The sequence below is a fragment of the Penaeus monodon genome, chromosome 38 (assembly GCF_015228065.2).
Source record: "Penaeus monodon isolate SGIC_2016 chromosome 38, NSTDA_Pmon_1, whole genome shotgun sequence".
Lineage (NCBI taxonomy): Eukaryota > Metazoa > Arthropoda > Malacostraca > Decapoda > Penaeidae > Penaeus > Penaeus monodon.
Window position 1 is genome coordinate 21,435,081 of NC_051423.1, and position 17,870 is coordinate 21,452,950.

The 17,870-nt window shown below is 36.3% G+C and overlaps 1 protein-coding gene across 5 annotated transcripts in view; it reads right to left on the bottom strand.

Annotated features, from left to right (window-relative positions):
• The window catches only part of LOC119596993, a 34,460-nt gene extending 17,045 nt beyond the window's left edge, over window positions 1–17,415 (bottom strand). For 3 of the 5 annotated variants that reach the window (XM_037946418.1, XM_037946417.1, XM_037946415.1), the window contains exon 1: window positions 15,476–15,509. In XM_037946418.1, the coding sequence (XP_037802346.1) occupies window positions 15,476–15,478 (3 nt within the window). In that variant the 5' untranslated portion in view covers window positions 15,479–15,509. Of the gene's footprint in view, window positions 1–15,475; window positions 15,510–17,297 lie in introns of those variants that run through there. The other 2 variants (XM_037946416.1, XM_037946414.1) reach the window with 1 other exon arrangement.
• Window positions 17,416–17,870: the final 455 nt, after the last annotated feature.

Genomic DNA, 17,870 nt, shown 5'->3' on the forward strand with positions numbered 1-17,870 from the left:
TGACCTGTATGCAAATAATGCATTAAAGGGATGTGCTATATATCTTTTTTGATATGATAACAGAGCGTATGCTGGTTCCAAGCAAGGGTAATAATAGTTCTCATTTTCAACTGAAAAGCAACATTCCAATCAGCTATGCTCTGTCCAAAAATCAGCTGGTTATCTGCCTCCCCCCCAAAAAAAAAAATACACGCGGCCTTAATATATATATTATATATATATATATATATATATATATATATATATATATATATATATATATATATATATATATATATATATTTTTTTTTTTTTTTTTTTTTTTTTTTTTTGTAATAAGACAGTGCTGAAGACTATTTGAAAATATGGACACTGGCCTTAATTGCTACTAAACAAATTTCATTTACTGTGCCAACTGATATTTTAATTAAAATTCTCTCACCCACCTTAATCAACAAGTAATCTAAAACTAATTAAGAACTTTCATCAAGTAGCAACGAAAACCCAATACCAAAAAAAAAAAAAAAAAAAAAAAAAAACGAAGGAATAGGAATAGATAGCAAATGATAATTCAAAGATAACGTTCTGAGTATTCGCATCTAAAGTACCTGGTGTACGAAACAGCTAGAAACCGCCAGCTACTTAGTCCAGGTTGAGGGACGGGACTGCCACATGGCGAGGCCTCCTCTGCCTTACTTAATTACTTACTCTAGGTACAGTGAACGCCCTACTTGATTATTTATTCAAACGTTAAAAGCAATGAAGAATGTAAGAAAAATATAAACAATGGGAATCCATTGCGTTTTTTCTCTGCACCAAGGCAGCCAGCGAGGTACTGAGGTTACTGATGAGTTGTCTAGTACGAATATACATCCAATATTTTTTTTTTTTTTTTTTTTTTTCCCTAAAATGCAAGTATTTTGACGAGCTCAAACATAACGATACCCTTGTACCAACGGCCACTCAGACCCATTTTTCTCCGAGGACCATAAAACTACCACGTCAGCAGTCGAGATTAACAGGGCTGGTTATCTTGAGGAGGGTGATGCCTAACACTTTCCGATTTTTTTTCTTCTGAAGTTTAATGCTGATTTTCCACGATTATGTAGTTTACTTCCTACCAAATATATAAAACTTGACAGAAGTTTGATGCCTCTCTAGATATAACGTTGTGGGGGTATACCACTCTTGTCAGAAAATAAATATCTTGAGGTGTGGTGTATTCTTACTGCATATGATATTATTGAGTGCAATCCTTTGTTAATGTTAATGCCAGTGATCATTATTGTCCAGAATATTATCGAGTTTACAGTTCTTCACTGTCAGAGCACACTATATTTACCAAATGTACTTCATCGTCAGAGCAAACAATATTACCCTGTGTATTCTGCTGTTCATGTATTTCATTAACAATGTAGGTAATAAACCTAATAACACCTCGTCATATGTTCGCCCGGTTCTTACATATATATGTGGCCCGTCATATACACAGTAATACTAGATGTTTTATTGTCATTCACACTAAACTACTAAATGTACTTTATTGTCAGTATATATAGTATTACTAGTTGTACTTTGTTACAAACTGTACATTAATATCAATGTATAGAATATTACCAAAGAATATTCATGGTTGTGAGTTATTATTGTAAAAGCTCTTAAATTACAGTTAAATACGTAATTTACACATATATTACAACAGGTATATTTAGTGGATTGTTTCAAAGTTGTGAATGAATTTTCAAGTTTTGTCGCTGTGAAAGAGGGTTTGATGAAGTTGCAATAGGGCACTATCACACAATTTTATGTGAAGGATTTTATGCGCAAATTAAGCTAGTTTTTTTCTATTATTATTTCCTGGCAAATTATCTTTTCTTCAATGAGGGGCTGACTTCCTGCAGCTCCCTGCCTCCCCTCTGGCACCAATCCTGTCTTTGAATAGGAAATTTTATCACAGAAACAACAAAACAAGATATTTTGAACCCTGGAGCACATTATTGAAAATATCAATGCGGACAGTTGCAAGAAACAATCGTGACCGTTGCACTGCTGCTGAAGCATTAAGCTGGGGGGGGGGGGGGGATTTTCAATTAAATGTTAAACAGAAATTGCATCCTGAAATGTTGCCGTGAAAATAGCTCTTTAGCACGGGCGTCCGACAAAAAGTGCCGGTAAAATATCCCAGCAGAGACCGACAACGAATCTCGAGTGAAATGTTGAATACACAATTATTGAATGTGTAAGTATGTTCGTGCGCATGCGTGCCGGACGAAGAACCAAAATGTTATGAGATTCGGTGCCGCAATAATAACCACGGCGTTAGTGTGCGCGCGTATGCACACCTTATCTGTTTTCCCAACGCAATGCATCAGGCGAAAAATAGTTTTAATATTCAGCAAGGAAGTATATGCATAAAAAAAAAATTAACCATCTTCAAAATGTAGTTTTTCGAAATCAAGAGTTATAACAAGGATATTGTGTTGTCGATTTCATTCCTAACAGCATTATTTACTATTGCTATTTTTTTATTATTATCACTTTTTGATGCTACAATATTATTACGAAAAACAATAAAAAGTGCATTAAACCCCTGACTACGACTCGCCCCTTTATGATTTTCTAGGTAGACTGCAAGTCAGCAGTGAAAATCTCTCACTATTACATCACCAATGATCAATAGCTCTTTTATACGAAAGGCGAATGTTGAATCTTGCTTGGCAAATATTTTATATATTTGATATACACCTGTTAAAAGAAAAAGAAACAAGGAAGAAAGAAAGAAAGAAAAAAAAAAACGACAATTAAAGTGCTTAAAAATCAAACAAGTGAAAAATATCCCTTGTCGCTCTTAATGATGAAATATTACAATAGCTATTGCTAACCTAACCAGTTGCTACACACACACACACACACACACACACACACATATATATATATATATATATATATATATATATATATATATATATATATATATATATATATATATATATATACGTCTATCACCTATATTTATCTATATCTATTTATATATATAGATAGATGAATAAATAAACACATACACACACATAAATATGTGTACATATATACGTATATATATAAATATATATACACATACATGTGGTTGTAGGCAAACACACAAGAAGTCAAATTACTCTTTATTTTGGAGTGTGCAACTAGTGTCCGGGCGAGAGCCTAGCCGATGAGTGAGTGCGTTTCCTTTTTTTTTTCATACCGAGTTTAGCTTACGCCACCCAGTTTTAGTATAATTCATGTACAATGGTAATTTCATTAGATATAATAATTTGGGTATACAATTATGTTGAATGGTGACATGACACAAAAATGGGATGTGTTCAGTAATCTAAATACATATGAGGGAGAGTACACAGATTAATAGATAAGCTAATGGCTAGGAAGACAATCTTAGTATTCTAAATACATATGAGGGAGAGTATACAAATAAGCAAATAAGCTAATATTTAAGAAGACACAATCTTAGGATATAAGTCACCGTATGTAACATTTGAAAAGACACTTAATATCACCTGTAGTTATCTGGGTGGAGGAAATCGTGAAATTGACTTGAAGGCATCCTCAGATTTTAACAGTGTTTTCACACAAAGAGCAGCTAACCTCAACCCTTCTTCTATAGGAGTTCTTTGGAGACTCTGGAAATGTTGAGGCCTTATTCTGTTTATGACAGGGCAATAAAGGAGATAATGGAGGAGAGGTTCTTCAATAATATCATAGCAATGGTCGCAAGCCTTTGGAACTCGGAAATCTATCTCCCAATTGCACCTGTAGCCGAGCCTAAGTCTACGAATGATAACCTCTTCCTGTCTTGACAAGGATTTTGGAATGGTAATATGACAGTAGTCAGTGGCAATGCTGTACCACTTTGCCGATGCTGACCCTGCATGAACCCAGACTTGATGTTCTATCCTGGATATTTCTAGAGCAGTATCTCTGGCACGTGTTTTAATACTACTAAGACTTGGTTTTATGAATTTGAAGTGCTCCTGATGTAAGCTATGCTTTGCGGCTCTATCGGCTTTTTCATTGCCTTGTAGCCCAACATGACTTGGAATCCACATGAAATTGATGTTCTTCCTTTGATCTAAGAGTTGTTTGGTCTTGAAATGAACTGCAGTGACAAGAGATACATTGTCTGCTACAGTATCATGCTGCAGAACATGTATAGCAGAGAGAGAATCCGTTAAAATATATATCTGTTTTTCCCTGAGAAGAAGAGCGTGTGTTAGAGCTGCTTTGATGGCATATAGTTCTGCTTTGAAGAGTAGAAGAACCATCGCTAATTCTGCTATTAAAGGTAAAGGTGTTGTGCACAAAAACAAAGCCAGCTCTTTTGGTGTGACGTTCCACGGATCCATCCGTGTATATTACTGCAAGATAATTTGTTCTTTAAAGGATTTTTAAGACCCTCCAAATTTTTGATGTCAGTGGGAGAGGACTGAGCCTTGGATCTTGTGAGACAGTTCGTATTGAAGGCAGCAACAGGAGGATTCCAGGGATCTAGTAAGAAGTAGGCATGGTGCGGCTTGTCAACACCTCTTTCTTTTAAGACTTGTAAGATGTTAAGCTCCTCCAAAAAATTAAGGATTCTTTCGTGCCATGGCAGATTGTGTAGAGGAAAAGCCTGAGGATGGAAAACTATATCTTGTAGTTTGGAGTCTACTTGAGATGGGTTGAATCTGGAGATGCGCTTGCTGGCATAATTAGCAACCATAAGCTTGATTCTTGTTCTTAAGGAAACGAGTTAAGTTTCTTGCCGAAGGTTGTCAATACGAGTCCATCGTGGAGCACCAAGGATAACTCTCATGCATTTGTTTTGTATTGTTTCAAGGGTTGAGATTTGAGCTGGAGTCAGGCTATGTAGGGACAAGGCACTATAGTCAATGATTGAACGGATTCCATGGATGTAAAATGTATGGAGCACATGGAAACCTGCACCTATATCTGTACTTGAGAGTCTTCTCAGTACATTGATTCTAGATTTTGTCTTTTCTATGATATGACTTAATTGATCTGAGGAATCACAGTAACTGTTAAAAATAATTCCCAAACATTTGTATTGTGAGTGCTATTCGATCCTTTGGGTATGTAGGTAGAGGTGTTGATTAGGAATACTGCGCCTCAGCTGTAACGCCTTCTTCTTATCCGAATTGATTTTCAGGCCGAGTTCTTTACATTTAGAGGATAGCAGGTCCAGGGAAAGTTGGGCATTAATGAGTCTTAATTTGCCTGTGGTAATCAACTGAATGTCATCCGCATATGCAAGTATGTGGGAATTAGACGGGAGCTTGATAGAAAGAATTTCTGCTGTAATTATGTTAAACAGGAATGGACTTAAGATGCCACCCTGAGGCGTACCATTCTCAAAGGACATAAAGCCAGATATGTGGCCTTGAAATCTGACTCGCGCTTTTCTATCAAGTAGATGTCATTACACCATCTAAGTAATTTTCCAGATATCCCTCTTGAGGCAAGTGTGCTAATGATGGCTTCTCTATTGGCAAGCTCAAATGCTTTTTCTAGGTCGAGAAATACTATGATGGAATCCTTGCCATCAGTAAGGCTATGTATAGCGGCAAGATTGTCTCTAGTACCATAGCCCTTGCAGTAGGCAAAGGAGTGTATATGTGGGTGGGGTATTAGGAATCTCAGCCTTCTCAAAATGATTCTCTCCATGGTTTTGCTGAGACAGGAAAGTAGTGAAATAGGGCGGAAGGCCTTGTCTGTTCCTGCCTTTGGAATAGGTTGGATTAAAAAGCAGTAGTAATACTTCCATGGCTGGGGAACCAAGATGACTTATCATGGAGTATGAAATTTTATCTATTCCTGGAGCAGTATCCTTGCTTGTTTTAATTGCAGAATGCATCTCATGTAGGGAGAAGGGTATATCAGTCTCTGCGATCTTATTTGCTGCTTCTGAGATGGCATCAAGTCTCGCTGGCTGAAGAGTTGTTAATTTGGCTAAAGTGGAGGGTGGAAGCATATTAGAGTCACCTCTGGTCTTGAAGGTTCGGATCAGCCTCTCTGCAACTTCTTGGGCATTATGATAGCAAGGTTGTTTTTTGTATTTTCCTGATGCAATGTTTAGTTTCCTCCACAAATCCTGAAGGGATGTGGGAACATTAATGGACTCACACCACTGAAGCCAAGCTTTGGACCTTATTTCTCTGATCTCTGCTCTTGCTAATTGTTTAGCGGTGTTATAATTTTTTAGCAAGATAGGGGAAGGATGACGCTTGAGAACTTTCCTAAGTTGTAGAAGCCGATGTTTTAGTTCTCTAATCCTATCATTGTGATACCACTTGTTTTTCCGCCTATTGTGAATGGATGAGCTGATTGGTATTGAAGCGGTGGCTGCATCATTGATAGCTTTAACTAAGTCAGCCTCTAGCGAGTCCAGATCTTCTGATGGCGAGTAAGTTGAGGACCACTCATCCATTAAAGCTGTGAAACGTGGCCAGTTGGTACCCTTGAGAATCCATCTAGGAATGGGGGGAGGAGGTTGCAATCTAGGTGTATCAACTGTTGTGACAGTAGCAAAGTGGTCTGAGGCAAGATAGGGATGAGTGACCCATGCAGCAGTTGGAAGGATATTTGTGGTAATAAAAGTGAGGTCAAGGACACCTCCTCTAATATGAGTCTGCATTTTTGAGTTTAGGAGGGATACATTAGGGAAGCTGTCAAGCATGTGAGCCAAGTAATGGCCTGTTCTGCATTTTCTATTTGCAGAGTTTGATGTTGGGTCGTTCCATATTTCATGGTGAACATTGAAATCACCACATAGGACAGAACGGATGCAGCCGGGAGGTCCGGATGCGCCTCGACCAGTGAGTTGGCTGGCGTTGTGGTGGGGTGTGACTGTGGTTTGTTGCGTTGTGGTTGTGTTGTGGTTGTGGTTGGGTGTGGGGGCGTTGCTTACAGCCGCAAAAATATGATCCATCTTTAACTGGGCACTTTCTCTTGGAGGTCTATAAGTGTTGAAGATCTGAAGTTTGATGTTTTGTAACGCTATAGCTATTCCCTGGAATTCAATGTCAGGGCCACAGGGTAAGGTTGTAATGGGTTCTGCATATATGTCTGATCGTACAAAGATGGAAATGCCTCGGTTGATTCCTTGAAAGTAAAACTTGTGGAAAGCAGTGTAGTTCCTGAGAGCCATGTGAGATTTAGGGGGGTTTCTTGCAATACAGGCGGGTTTTTTTTTTTCCCCATTGATTTTCCCCATTAAAGAAATGTGATCGGTTTGTGGGATTGTTATTATTCCTTCTCGTTTTTTTTATATTTTGGGTCCGTGTGGGTGTTACAACTGAAGTATCAAAATTTTTTTTTCCTGTGTTTTTTTCCCTCAGGTATGTCAGAACAGAGGGGATTCTTGAGGCTTGGAAAGGAGACATGTTTAAGCCGTAAGTCAAAATTCAACTCGCCCCTTATGGAGAGCACTCGCTGTTATCTTGTGGTGGCAGATTTGTCGTTTCTGAGGACGAGTCCCTTTGTGCGTTTCCCAAAGAGTTCTTTTTCCCGGGGTTTAGGATCCTTTTTTTGTTGGAAGGTTGTAGTGAGGCTTGTTGACTTGCGGTGTTCTTAGAGTCTGGGATAGGGATTACTTTGATTGGAGTCAAGGTCATCGAATCTGTTTAGGATCCCCCAGCAATTATGCGAGAGATGCTGCTTTGGGGAAAGGGAGGTTCCAAGGCAGTAATTTCCAGATCAATTTGGTGATTTTTTTGGGATGGAAAGGGTTTTGACCCTGAAATGTATTTTGTTGGCAATTCGAAGGAAATGAGGTTTGTTTGTTTGCCCATAAGAGCAAACCCTTTTTGGAAAAAAAGATGCAAAAAGGGTTTACACTTTACGCCTCATTTTGATGCCCAAATTACGAAAGGGGGGAGCAGGTACTAAAGGATGAGGCTTACAGGTGTTTGTGCTTTTTTGAAAGGGTTTTTCCTTTTTGGGTTGTGACTGAGGCTGTTGGAGGAGATCGAGCCCCTTTTAAAGATGGGGAACTCAGTGTTCTGGCAGGTTGCCTTAGTGGATTTCCCCTAAAATGATTTTCCCTTTGGGAAGACTCGGCCCCACCCCCTTGTTCCTATGGGGCCCTGCTTGTTGTGCTTGGGCGATCTCAGGAGGAAGTTTTATTCGGTTGACCTCCAGAACCTCTGGGTTCCCAAAGCATGATGGCCTCCCCAAGTTGGGCATTGGCTACGTTTTTCCCCATTTTATATTTGCCATACAGTGTGTGTGGCTTGATTCTCAGAAAAATTCCACATCTTGGTTACCCTTTACACTTGGAAAATGGTATCGAACTTTGGATTTAAAATTTAGGGTTCAGGGTAAAGGTTCAAGTGAAAAAACCAAAAATCCAGGACTTTCTTTTAATGGGCCCCCCTAAAAGGGTGACTAGTACTTCCCTAGTCTCTTCCTTTTTTGGTTATATTTAAGAAGGTACCCGACTCTTTTAAAAGGGGGTTTTCAAGCAATCATCCAGGGGAAAAACCCATGGGGTAGCCCTCTAAGCCATTTTTTTTTTTTTCGGAAGGGGGCTAAAAGGTTTCAACAAATGGTTTTTTCCCAATTTGAACTTGGGGTTTTTACTAATTTAAAAGATCTTCATTCTGGCCTGCGAAAAAATTTCCCCTTGTTTTTTTACTTTTATGGACACCTGCAAATTTGGGGTTGTCCTTTTCGAGGGCCTAAGAGTTCTGAGAGGTGGAAAATTTCTGGAAAAGGAGATATTAAAATCTCTGCAAGATCTGAAAGTTGGAGACCCCTTTTGATTGTAGACTGGAACCCTTAGAGTTACTATAGCATCGGGGGGGGTTGTCAAAATGGATGTTTGATTTTCCAGGAGCTATCTTGTACCCTGTCCATATTTTTTAATTTCGATCCCAAAAGAAGGGTCTTGACCTGTTTTTATTTTTGGAGGTCTTATCTGATCCAAATTTAAATGGAGAGCTGGCTTGGGGGGCTTTCTTAGGCCTGACCATGGTTTAAATCAGCTGGATGGCACATTCCCCTACCAGTTCTTCCCCATCCCATTCAATAAGGGAAAAACCAAACCCTACAGAGGAAAAACCCTTCCCCTGTTTAAAGGGCAGTCATCTAAGCCCCCCCTTTTGGGCACTGCCCGCAGGGTTACCGCACTCGGGGGGGGACGCTAATTTGGGAAAGGGGCCAAGACAAACAAAAGAAACAAGACAAAGCACTTTTTTACAAGAATTTCCCCAAAAGGGGGAAACTATGCTGCAAGATCTGTTCCCGAAAAGGCCTACGCCGGGCTCCCAGGAACGCCAGCCCTTTTTAATACATTAAGTCCTGTATCCGTACCCATAAACCCCCCAGGGGGGGAAAGATCATTCCTAGCGACGCCCTTTGCACATCTCCACTGGCCCAATGCCATAAAAACCCCAGCGTTGTCTGGACCCTGGTATCCGAGGAGTGTTGAGGACAGGACAAAGATTCGCACCCAAATCCAAAGCCATGGCTTGAACAGGAGTTAAAGGGACAAGTTAAAAACCCGGGGAATGGATTTGGGAGGGGGTTCAGGATCCCCTTCCTTGGGGTAAGGATAGACGGGACCCTCCCTTCCGCAAGAGGTCCAGCACCTGGTTTGAGAACAAAATCAAGAGTCTGTCTGAGAGAAATGAGGGAAGATGCTAGGGCCAGACACAGAGTACTAAGATAAAATTAGTCATGCTGCAGGCCCTTTGTAGACTTCCTCCCTCGCTTGTTTGGCTTTAAAGAAAAATAAAAAGACCAACGGAAAACAGCCAAAACGAACCCGCCAGGTCATCGGGGTCCCCCAAAGGGGGGCGAAGGCCCCAAACCTCCTAGTGGAGAAAACTTTCCCCTTGGCCTCACGAATTGATCAAAAGGCAGCACAATTTTACAAGGTAAAGGCTCCCAGGAACAAAAGCCAAAGAAATAAAATAGTCAGACCTAGAAAAGATAACGAGCTTTTTTGCAAAAAATCCTGGCTGTTCACAACCCGGGTTTTAATACGCCATCAGCTCAAGGCCCCGTACTGAAAGGGGCATGGATCCCCTCCCCCTGACTTTGTCAAAGCCCCGCCGGGGCACAAACCTTGATGGATTCTCGGTATGAGACTGGAAAGCAAAAAAAACGAATATGGTAGCCTGCCAAAAGGCAAAAACCAAGGGTCATTGAACCATCACCCCCCCGGGGAGCAGAACTATTACACGGATGGTCGGTCGACCCCCTTGCCCCACACTGCGGGCACCGTTCGCAGAAAGGGGGAACCCCAAAAATCCACAGGGAACAACAACCCTCCCTACAGCGAGGATTGCTATCAGGGGAGCACAGCCACGGGTCCGTGAGGGAAAAGGACCCGGGGGCTACACCCGACCCCAAAAGGGCCGTCGCGTCTTCAGCACGCTCACCCCTGAAATATCCCCTTCTGATACCATCCTCCCCTGGCAAGAGGATTCTTGCACAGGGTAGAAGAATATCAAAAACTGGGTTTCCCAGCCACTAGGGATCAGAGGAAATGATTGCTACAGATTCCCCAAAATCGGCAGGGTCCCCCCTAACCCCAGTAATACATCAGAGCCGAAAAATTTAAAGGGGAATGTACGGTGAGGGTCACCCCTTCCTCCTCAGCTCACGAGGGGAAACGAGATCCCCCCCCCGGCCAGCTGGTCCCAGATGCCACAGGCTATAAAACCACGGTACCTCTGAAAAAAAAAACAGAGGTACGAAGTATTCTGCACAGAACGCCTAGGTTACCACTGTGCATGGCAGATCAAAAACAATAAAAGTGAAGAGAGTTTTGCATGCTTTGCGGCGAGTGAACCCACACTTGTACATTACTTAGAAAATTGCGTGCACACGAATTCCAGAAAAACCCCGCAGAACACACCCTCGTGCGGGTAAAGGATTATGCGAGATGTTTACCCCCACGGTACAGGGCGCCTGCGCAAGCCCCAACGCCACGGTAAACCCCCAAGTGTCAGACAAACAAATGAGAAGCTAAAAGCGACACGGGCCGGGCCATAAGTGAAGGCCCCGGGAAACCCAAAAACTTAGCAAATCTCAAGAAAGCAAGCAGATCGCCAGAGCACATTCCCTAAAAGTTGCCGCCGACGGGGAAAATCTCGCCGCCGGGGGAAAGGGGAGGTACCCTTTGATCAGCGTCTACTCGTACTTCAACCTGCAGCCTAGGGTTAGCCGAGGGCACCACCGTTCCCTGGGCGAGAAGTCCGTGCACGGTGTCGCCACCGGGGCGGGGACAGGCCACTTACCGCTCCCAACCTCCTGTACCGAGGGGTTTCCGCAGCCGGGGCCGGGGCCTCGCCCACCCTGAGTTGGGCCCAAGCGAAAGAGGTCCGCATGCCCAAGGGGAGCGAACCCCGATGGGCGAGGCTCCCTTACCCAACCCTTTTTCCCCCTTTCCCGTCCTATCGCTATGCCCTCAAATTTTCCAGCATGTTGGGTTAAGCCCCGACTCTTTTCTCTCTTGCTAAATCATCTCTTCGACCCCCTTTTCTTCCCCTCCCATCTTCTTTCCCCCCCCACAACTGGTCTTTTCTCTGAAATTTACCTTAAAAATTATAATTATTATATATATATATATATAATATATATATTATATATATCTTTTTGTTATATAACACAAAAATTTACCCTACATTGTATATATATATATATATATATATATATAAATATATATATATATTATTTATATTTATATGTTAAAAAACACACACACACACACACACCCCACAACATACACACAACACACACACACAACACACACACACACACACACACACACACACACACACACAATTTTAAAATATAATATATATATATTATATATATATATATGCGAAATATATCACATACACATTATACAATATGTATAAAAAGATATGTATTAATTATATGTATTTTCATATGTATATATGGTTTTGTGATTTATTTATTATATAATGTATATACAATGTATATTGTGGTTTTATATTTTATATACATATAATGTATATTTTTATGTAATATAATGAAATTTTTATGTTTACATATTTTATAAAATACATGTATCTAAACAATAATGTATGTGTATGTTATTTAGATATATTATATATATATATAATATATATATATACACAACAATAATTATATTTTGTAATATGTCAGTATATAGATGCATGGGTATATATATAATTATATATATATTATATATATATATATAATATATATATATATATATATAATAATTTTATTATATTTTATTTTAAAATATATTATAATATTTTTATATTATATTAAACAGCTTTTCAAACACACTCCGTGTTTTTCCTTTTTTTTTGTTTTTTTTTTTGCAGTTTTTTATGCCCCTCCCTTTTTCCTTTTTTGGGTTTTTTTGTAACACGGTATAGTCGAACCAAAACCCACCCCCATTACCTAGCTTGAGTACGTGCTTCGCTTCCCGCGTTTTTTTTTATTCTATTTATTATCCTAATTACTATTTCTATTATTTTACCTATATTTTGTATATCGTTCCCCGTAGATGATTTACCACAATGTGAACTTATCCCAGATGATTTTTTTGTAAAAAACGTTATTTACCCCTTTTTTTAAACCGTTTAATCTCTTACCATTGCGGAGAGTAGCTTTTATTCGGAACGCCAGACCAAAAAGATAAACCCTTATGGCCAAAGTTTAGGGTAGATTTTTATCTGATCTGCGTAGTAACGCACCTGATAAATATCTTCCGGAACTGAATACTATGTATTCATATACATTCATCTCAACACACACAACCATATATATATGTAATATATGTATATATATTTTAAATAATATATATGTATATATCTATATCTAATTATCATCTACTATCTATCTATATACTACTATCTCTATCTATTTTCTTTCTATCTATCTATCTATCTATATTATATATTATATTATATAATATTATATTATAATATATATATATTATATATTTCACACACACTTATATATGGTATATATACACAACGCTATACATCATATATAATATATAATATATATATATTATATATTTTATATATATATATATATATATTTGTTGTGTGTATGTGTGTGTGTGTGTGTATGTATGCATTTATATATATATATATAATATATATATATATATAATATATAATAATATGCAATATATGTATATATATATATATAAATATTTATGAGATATATACATAAACCTCCCACCACACACACACACACAAAACACCAACCCCAACACACCACACACACCACACACATATAATATATATATATAATAATATATTATATATATATGTGTGTGGGGTGTGTGTGGGGTGGTGTGTTTGGGGGGTGTGTGGGTGTTGTGTATGGATTTTTTGTATATATACTCATAAATTTTAATATATCAATTATATGCAATGTATGTATATATATATATATATTATATATATATATATAATAAATATAAATTGCAAGTATTTATAGTATCTATCACACCAACGCACACACACAAAGCGCTCCAACCCAAAAAACACACACAACACACACAACAAAAACCCCAACACACCCACACACACACACACAACCCAAAAAAACACACAACACAAACACAAAAAACACCAACCACAACACACACAACCCCAACACACACACAACCAACAAAAACACACAACCCCCAAAAAACCCCACACACACACACACATATATAATATAATAACATATAATATATATATATTAATATATATATATTATTAATTTTTGTATGTTATACATGATTTATATATATATATTAATATATATATTATATAATTTTAAAAAAACACGCATTAAAATAATATATATATATATATAATATATATATATATTAATATATTATTATACATATTTTAATATAATATATATTATATAATTTTTAAAATTTTTATATATATACACACAAAAACACACACACACACACACACCACACACACACACACAACCACACACACACATATATATAAAATATATAAAATATATATATATATATATTATTATATATTTTAACAAACACACACACCCAAAAACATATATTTAAAATATAATTTTATATATATATATTTATAATATATATAATATTATCTGCGGTGGTTTGTGTGTGTAGTGTTTTGTGTGTGGGGGTTTTGTGTGTGTGGTCGTGGGTGTGTGTAAAATATAGCGTGTAGGTGTGTAGTGTATAATATTATATATATGTATTGATTGTGACTATATACATTATATAACATATAACATATAAATGTGTATCTTGATATATAAAGCACATACACATATTACATATAGTATATAAATATATAGTATATGCAATGTATATATGTGTTAATATATTATTTATATACATTGGTATTTATATATGTATTTTTATATTTACATATATATATGAAAAATATATTTTTTTACACATATATATGTTATGTATATTGATAATATTAAAAAATATATATAATATATATATATATATATATATATTATAGTATAACACACACACGCACACACACACACACAACACACGAATAATATATATATATATATATATATTAATTTTTATATATAAAATAATATATATCTGGTGTGTGTGTGTGCGTTGTGTGGTATAAATTTTGTGTTATGTGTGTGTTGTGTATAATATAATTATAAAAATTTTATATATATATATATTATATAATATTATATCATATATGTTCATATATACAATATAATATTAATAATATATATATAATATATACATAAAATGTGATACATATTATATATAAAGCACATCACTTATAATTATGTTATAAAATAAATTTTATAGATATTATATTGTTGATATATATTTTCATTTCATTGTTATGTATATATATGTATTTTTTAAAATTTCAAATATATAATACTATATTTTTAAAATAATTATATGAATAATTATTTTTATTACAATAATAGTTATGTATATTTTTTATTATATATTTAAATATTTATATAATAATATATATATAATATATATAAGTGTGTATATATATTTAATATGTTATATGTATAGGTATAAGTTGCATGGTTTTTTTCATATATATATGAATATATACATATATATATATATTAAAATATATAATAAAATAATATATAATATATATATATATCGGTACTTACACACATAAAATCGTGTTTTCTTTTTTTTTTTTGTTTTTTTTTTGCGAGTTTTTTATGCCTTTCACTTCCCTTTTTTTTTTTTTGTTAACACATGGCTATGTCGACAAACCTCGCCTTTCCCGCTTTAGTACGATTTTTGCCTTCCGGACATTTTTCTTTTTTTATTTATCTCCTAATTATATTCTATTTTTTCACCTATATTTTGTATATCTGTTTCCCCATAGATGATTATACCACAGTGTGTAATCTTATCCCAGATGATTATTTTGTAAACACGTTATTTACCCTTGTTTAAACCGTTGTAATTTCTTACCATTGCGGAGAGTATGTCTTCGTGTTCTGGAACTGCCGGACGAAGAGATGCCCCGTTGTGGCAAAAGTTTAGGGAATAATTTTTATCTGATCTGCTGATAGTAACTGCCAAAGCTGATAAACTATGCATCCGTGCATTATACAGGAACTGAATCCTATGTATTCATATACATTCATTCTCAACACACCACATAAAAAATGTATGTACACACACACAAAAACACCCCACACACTTATATATGTTTGTATACACACACACGCATATACATGCATATATATAAGTATATGGTGTGTGTGTATATACAAAACACACACACACACACAACACACACACACACAACACACACAAAACACACACACAACACACACACCACATATAATTAATATATATATATATATATATATATATACATTAAAATATCACCCCACACATATTTAGGGCATATATGGGTATCATATATATACACATATATATAAATATATATATGCATATATATTTATATCAATCTATCTATACACACACACACACCCCACACACACACAAAACACAAAAACACACTATAAAAATGTGGATAATTCTATTTCTATAACCAGTGGACCACGTGGCTGTTTCCCACGTGGATCCAAATGCCCCAAATAAGAACCACCGCCAGCGAGGGCGGAGGTCACATTTTATATCTGACCTCGTTTGACCGAGAGTTCGTGCTAAGCTACCACCGCACTAAGGTCAGCTCCGCCCTCTCTCCGGGCAGCTGACCGTGGCCTCCACGCGGCGCTTTTGACCCTTTAACAAGTCGTAGCGTCGTCGTAGCGTGTGTTCACCCCTTTACGTGTGTTTTGCGTCCCTGTCAGTCACTGTACTAGAGTACGCATAGCCCGTTATATCAAGTGGCAGCGAGGGCCGTTGCATCCTTTTGGCATGCAACACGAACACACCACCCCCGAAGAAAAATCCACTCGACCGCTAGAAGACATGTCGAAGAACAAAAACAAAAAACACGTAAGTACACGTTTGGCCCCCTTTTCTTATTTTTTCCCTTCTTCTCCATACTGTTTAAGCCGTTGTTTTTCGGGGTTAATAGGTGCTAAGGGACAGCAAATGGCACGTACTCCACTATTCTTCCACCACAGATCGTATTTCCGTGCGATCGAGAAATGTGATCAATAAACATGAATATCGTTCGTTAGTTATTTAATTAATTATTTTCTCTCGTTTTTAGAGATAAATATATATGTATATGCATATGTATATATTGTGTATATATATTATTCATATACATTGTATATGTATATATATGTATTTATATATTTACATATATATATGAATACATATATTTACATATATATATATAAGTGTGTATATATATATTATATATGTATATATGTATAGGTATATATGTATGCTGTGTTTTTGCATATATATATGAATATATACATATATATATATATATATATATATATTATATATTTTATATATATATATCGGTACTTACACACTAAACTACGTGTTTACTTTTTGTTTGTTTGTTCATTTTTGCGAGTTTTTCATGCCTTTCCACTTTCCCTTTTTTGGTTTTTTTGTTAACACATGGCTATAGTCGACACAAACATACGCCATTACCTAGCTTGAGTACGTATTTCTGCCTTCCTGGACATTTTTTCTTATTTTTTTATCATCCTAATTACTATTACTATTATTTCACCTATATTTTTGTATATCTGTTTCCCTATAGATGATTCTAAACCCCAGTGTGTAATCTTATCCAGATGATTATTTTGTAAACACGTTATTTACCCTTGTTTTAAACCGTTGTAATTTTTACCATTGCGGAGAGTATGTCTTCGTGTTCTGGAACTGCCGTGACTGAAGAGATGCACCGTTGTGGCAAAAGTTAGGGAATAATTTTTATCTGATCTGCTGATAGTAACTGCAAAGCTGATAAAACTATGCATCCGGCATTATACACGGAACTGAATCCTATGTATTTCATATACATTCATTTTCAACACACACATATAAATGTATGTACAAACACAAAACAAAACACACACACACTTATATATGTTTGTATATACACACACACGCATATACATGCATATATATAAGTATATGGTGTGTGTGTATATACAAACACACCCCACACACACACACACACACACACACACACACACACACATATTATATATTATATATTTTATATATATATATATATATATAACACACACATATTTATGCATATATGTGTATATATATATATACACATATATATAAATATATATGCATATAATTTTTATCAATTATCTATATACACACACACACACACCACAACACACCACACACACACTATAAGATGTGGATAATCTATTTCGTTAAGGTGTGGATAATTCATTCTATA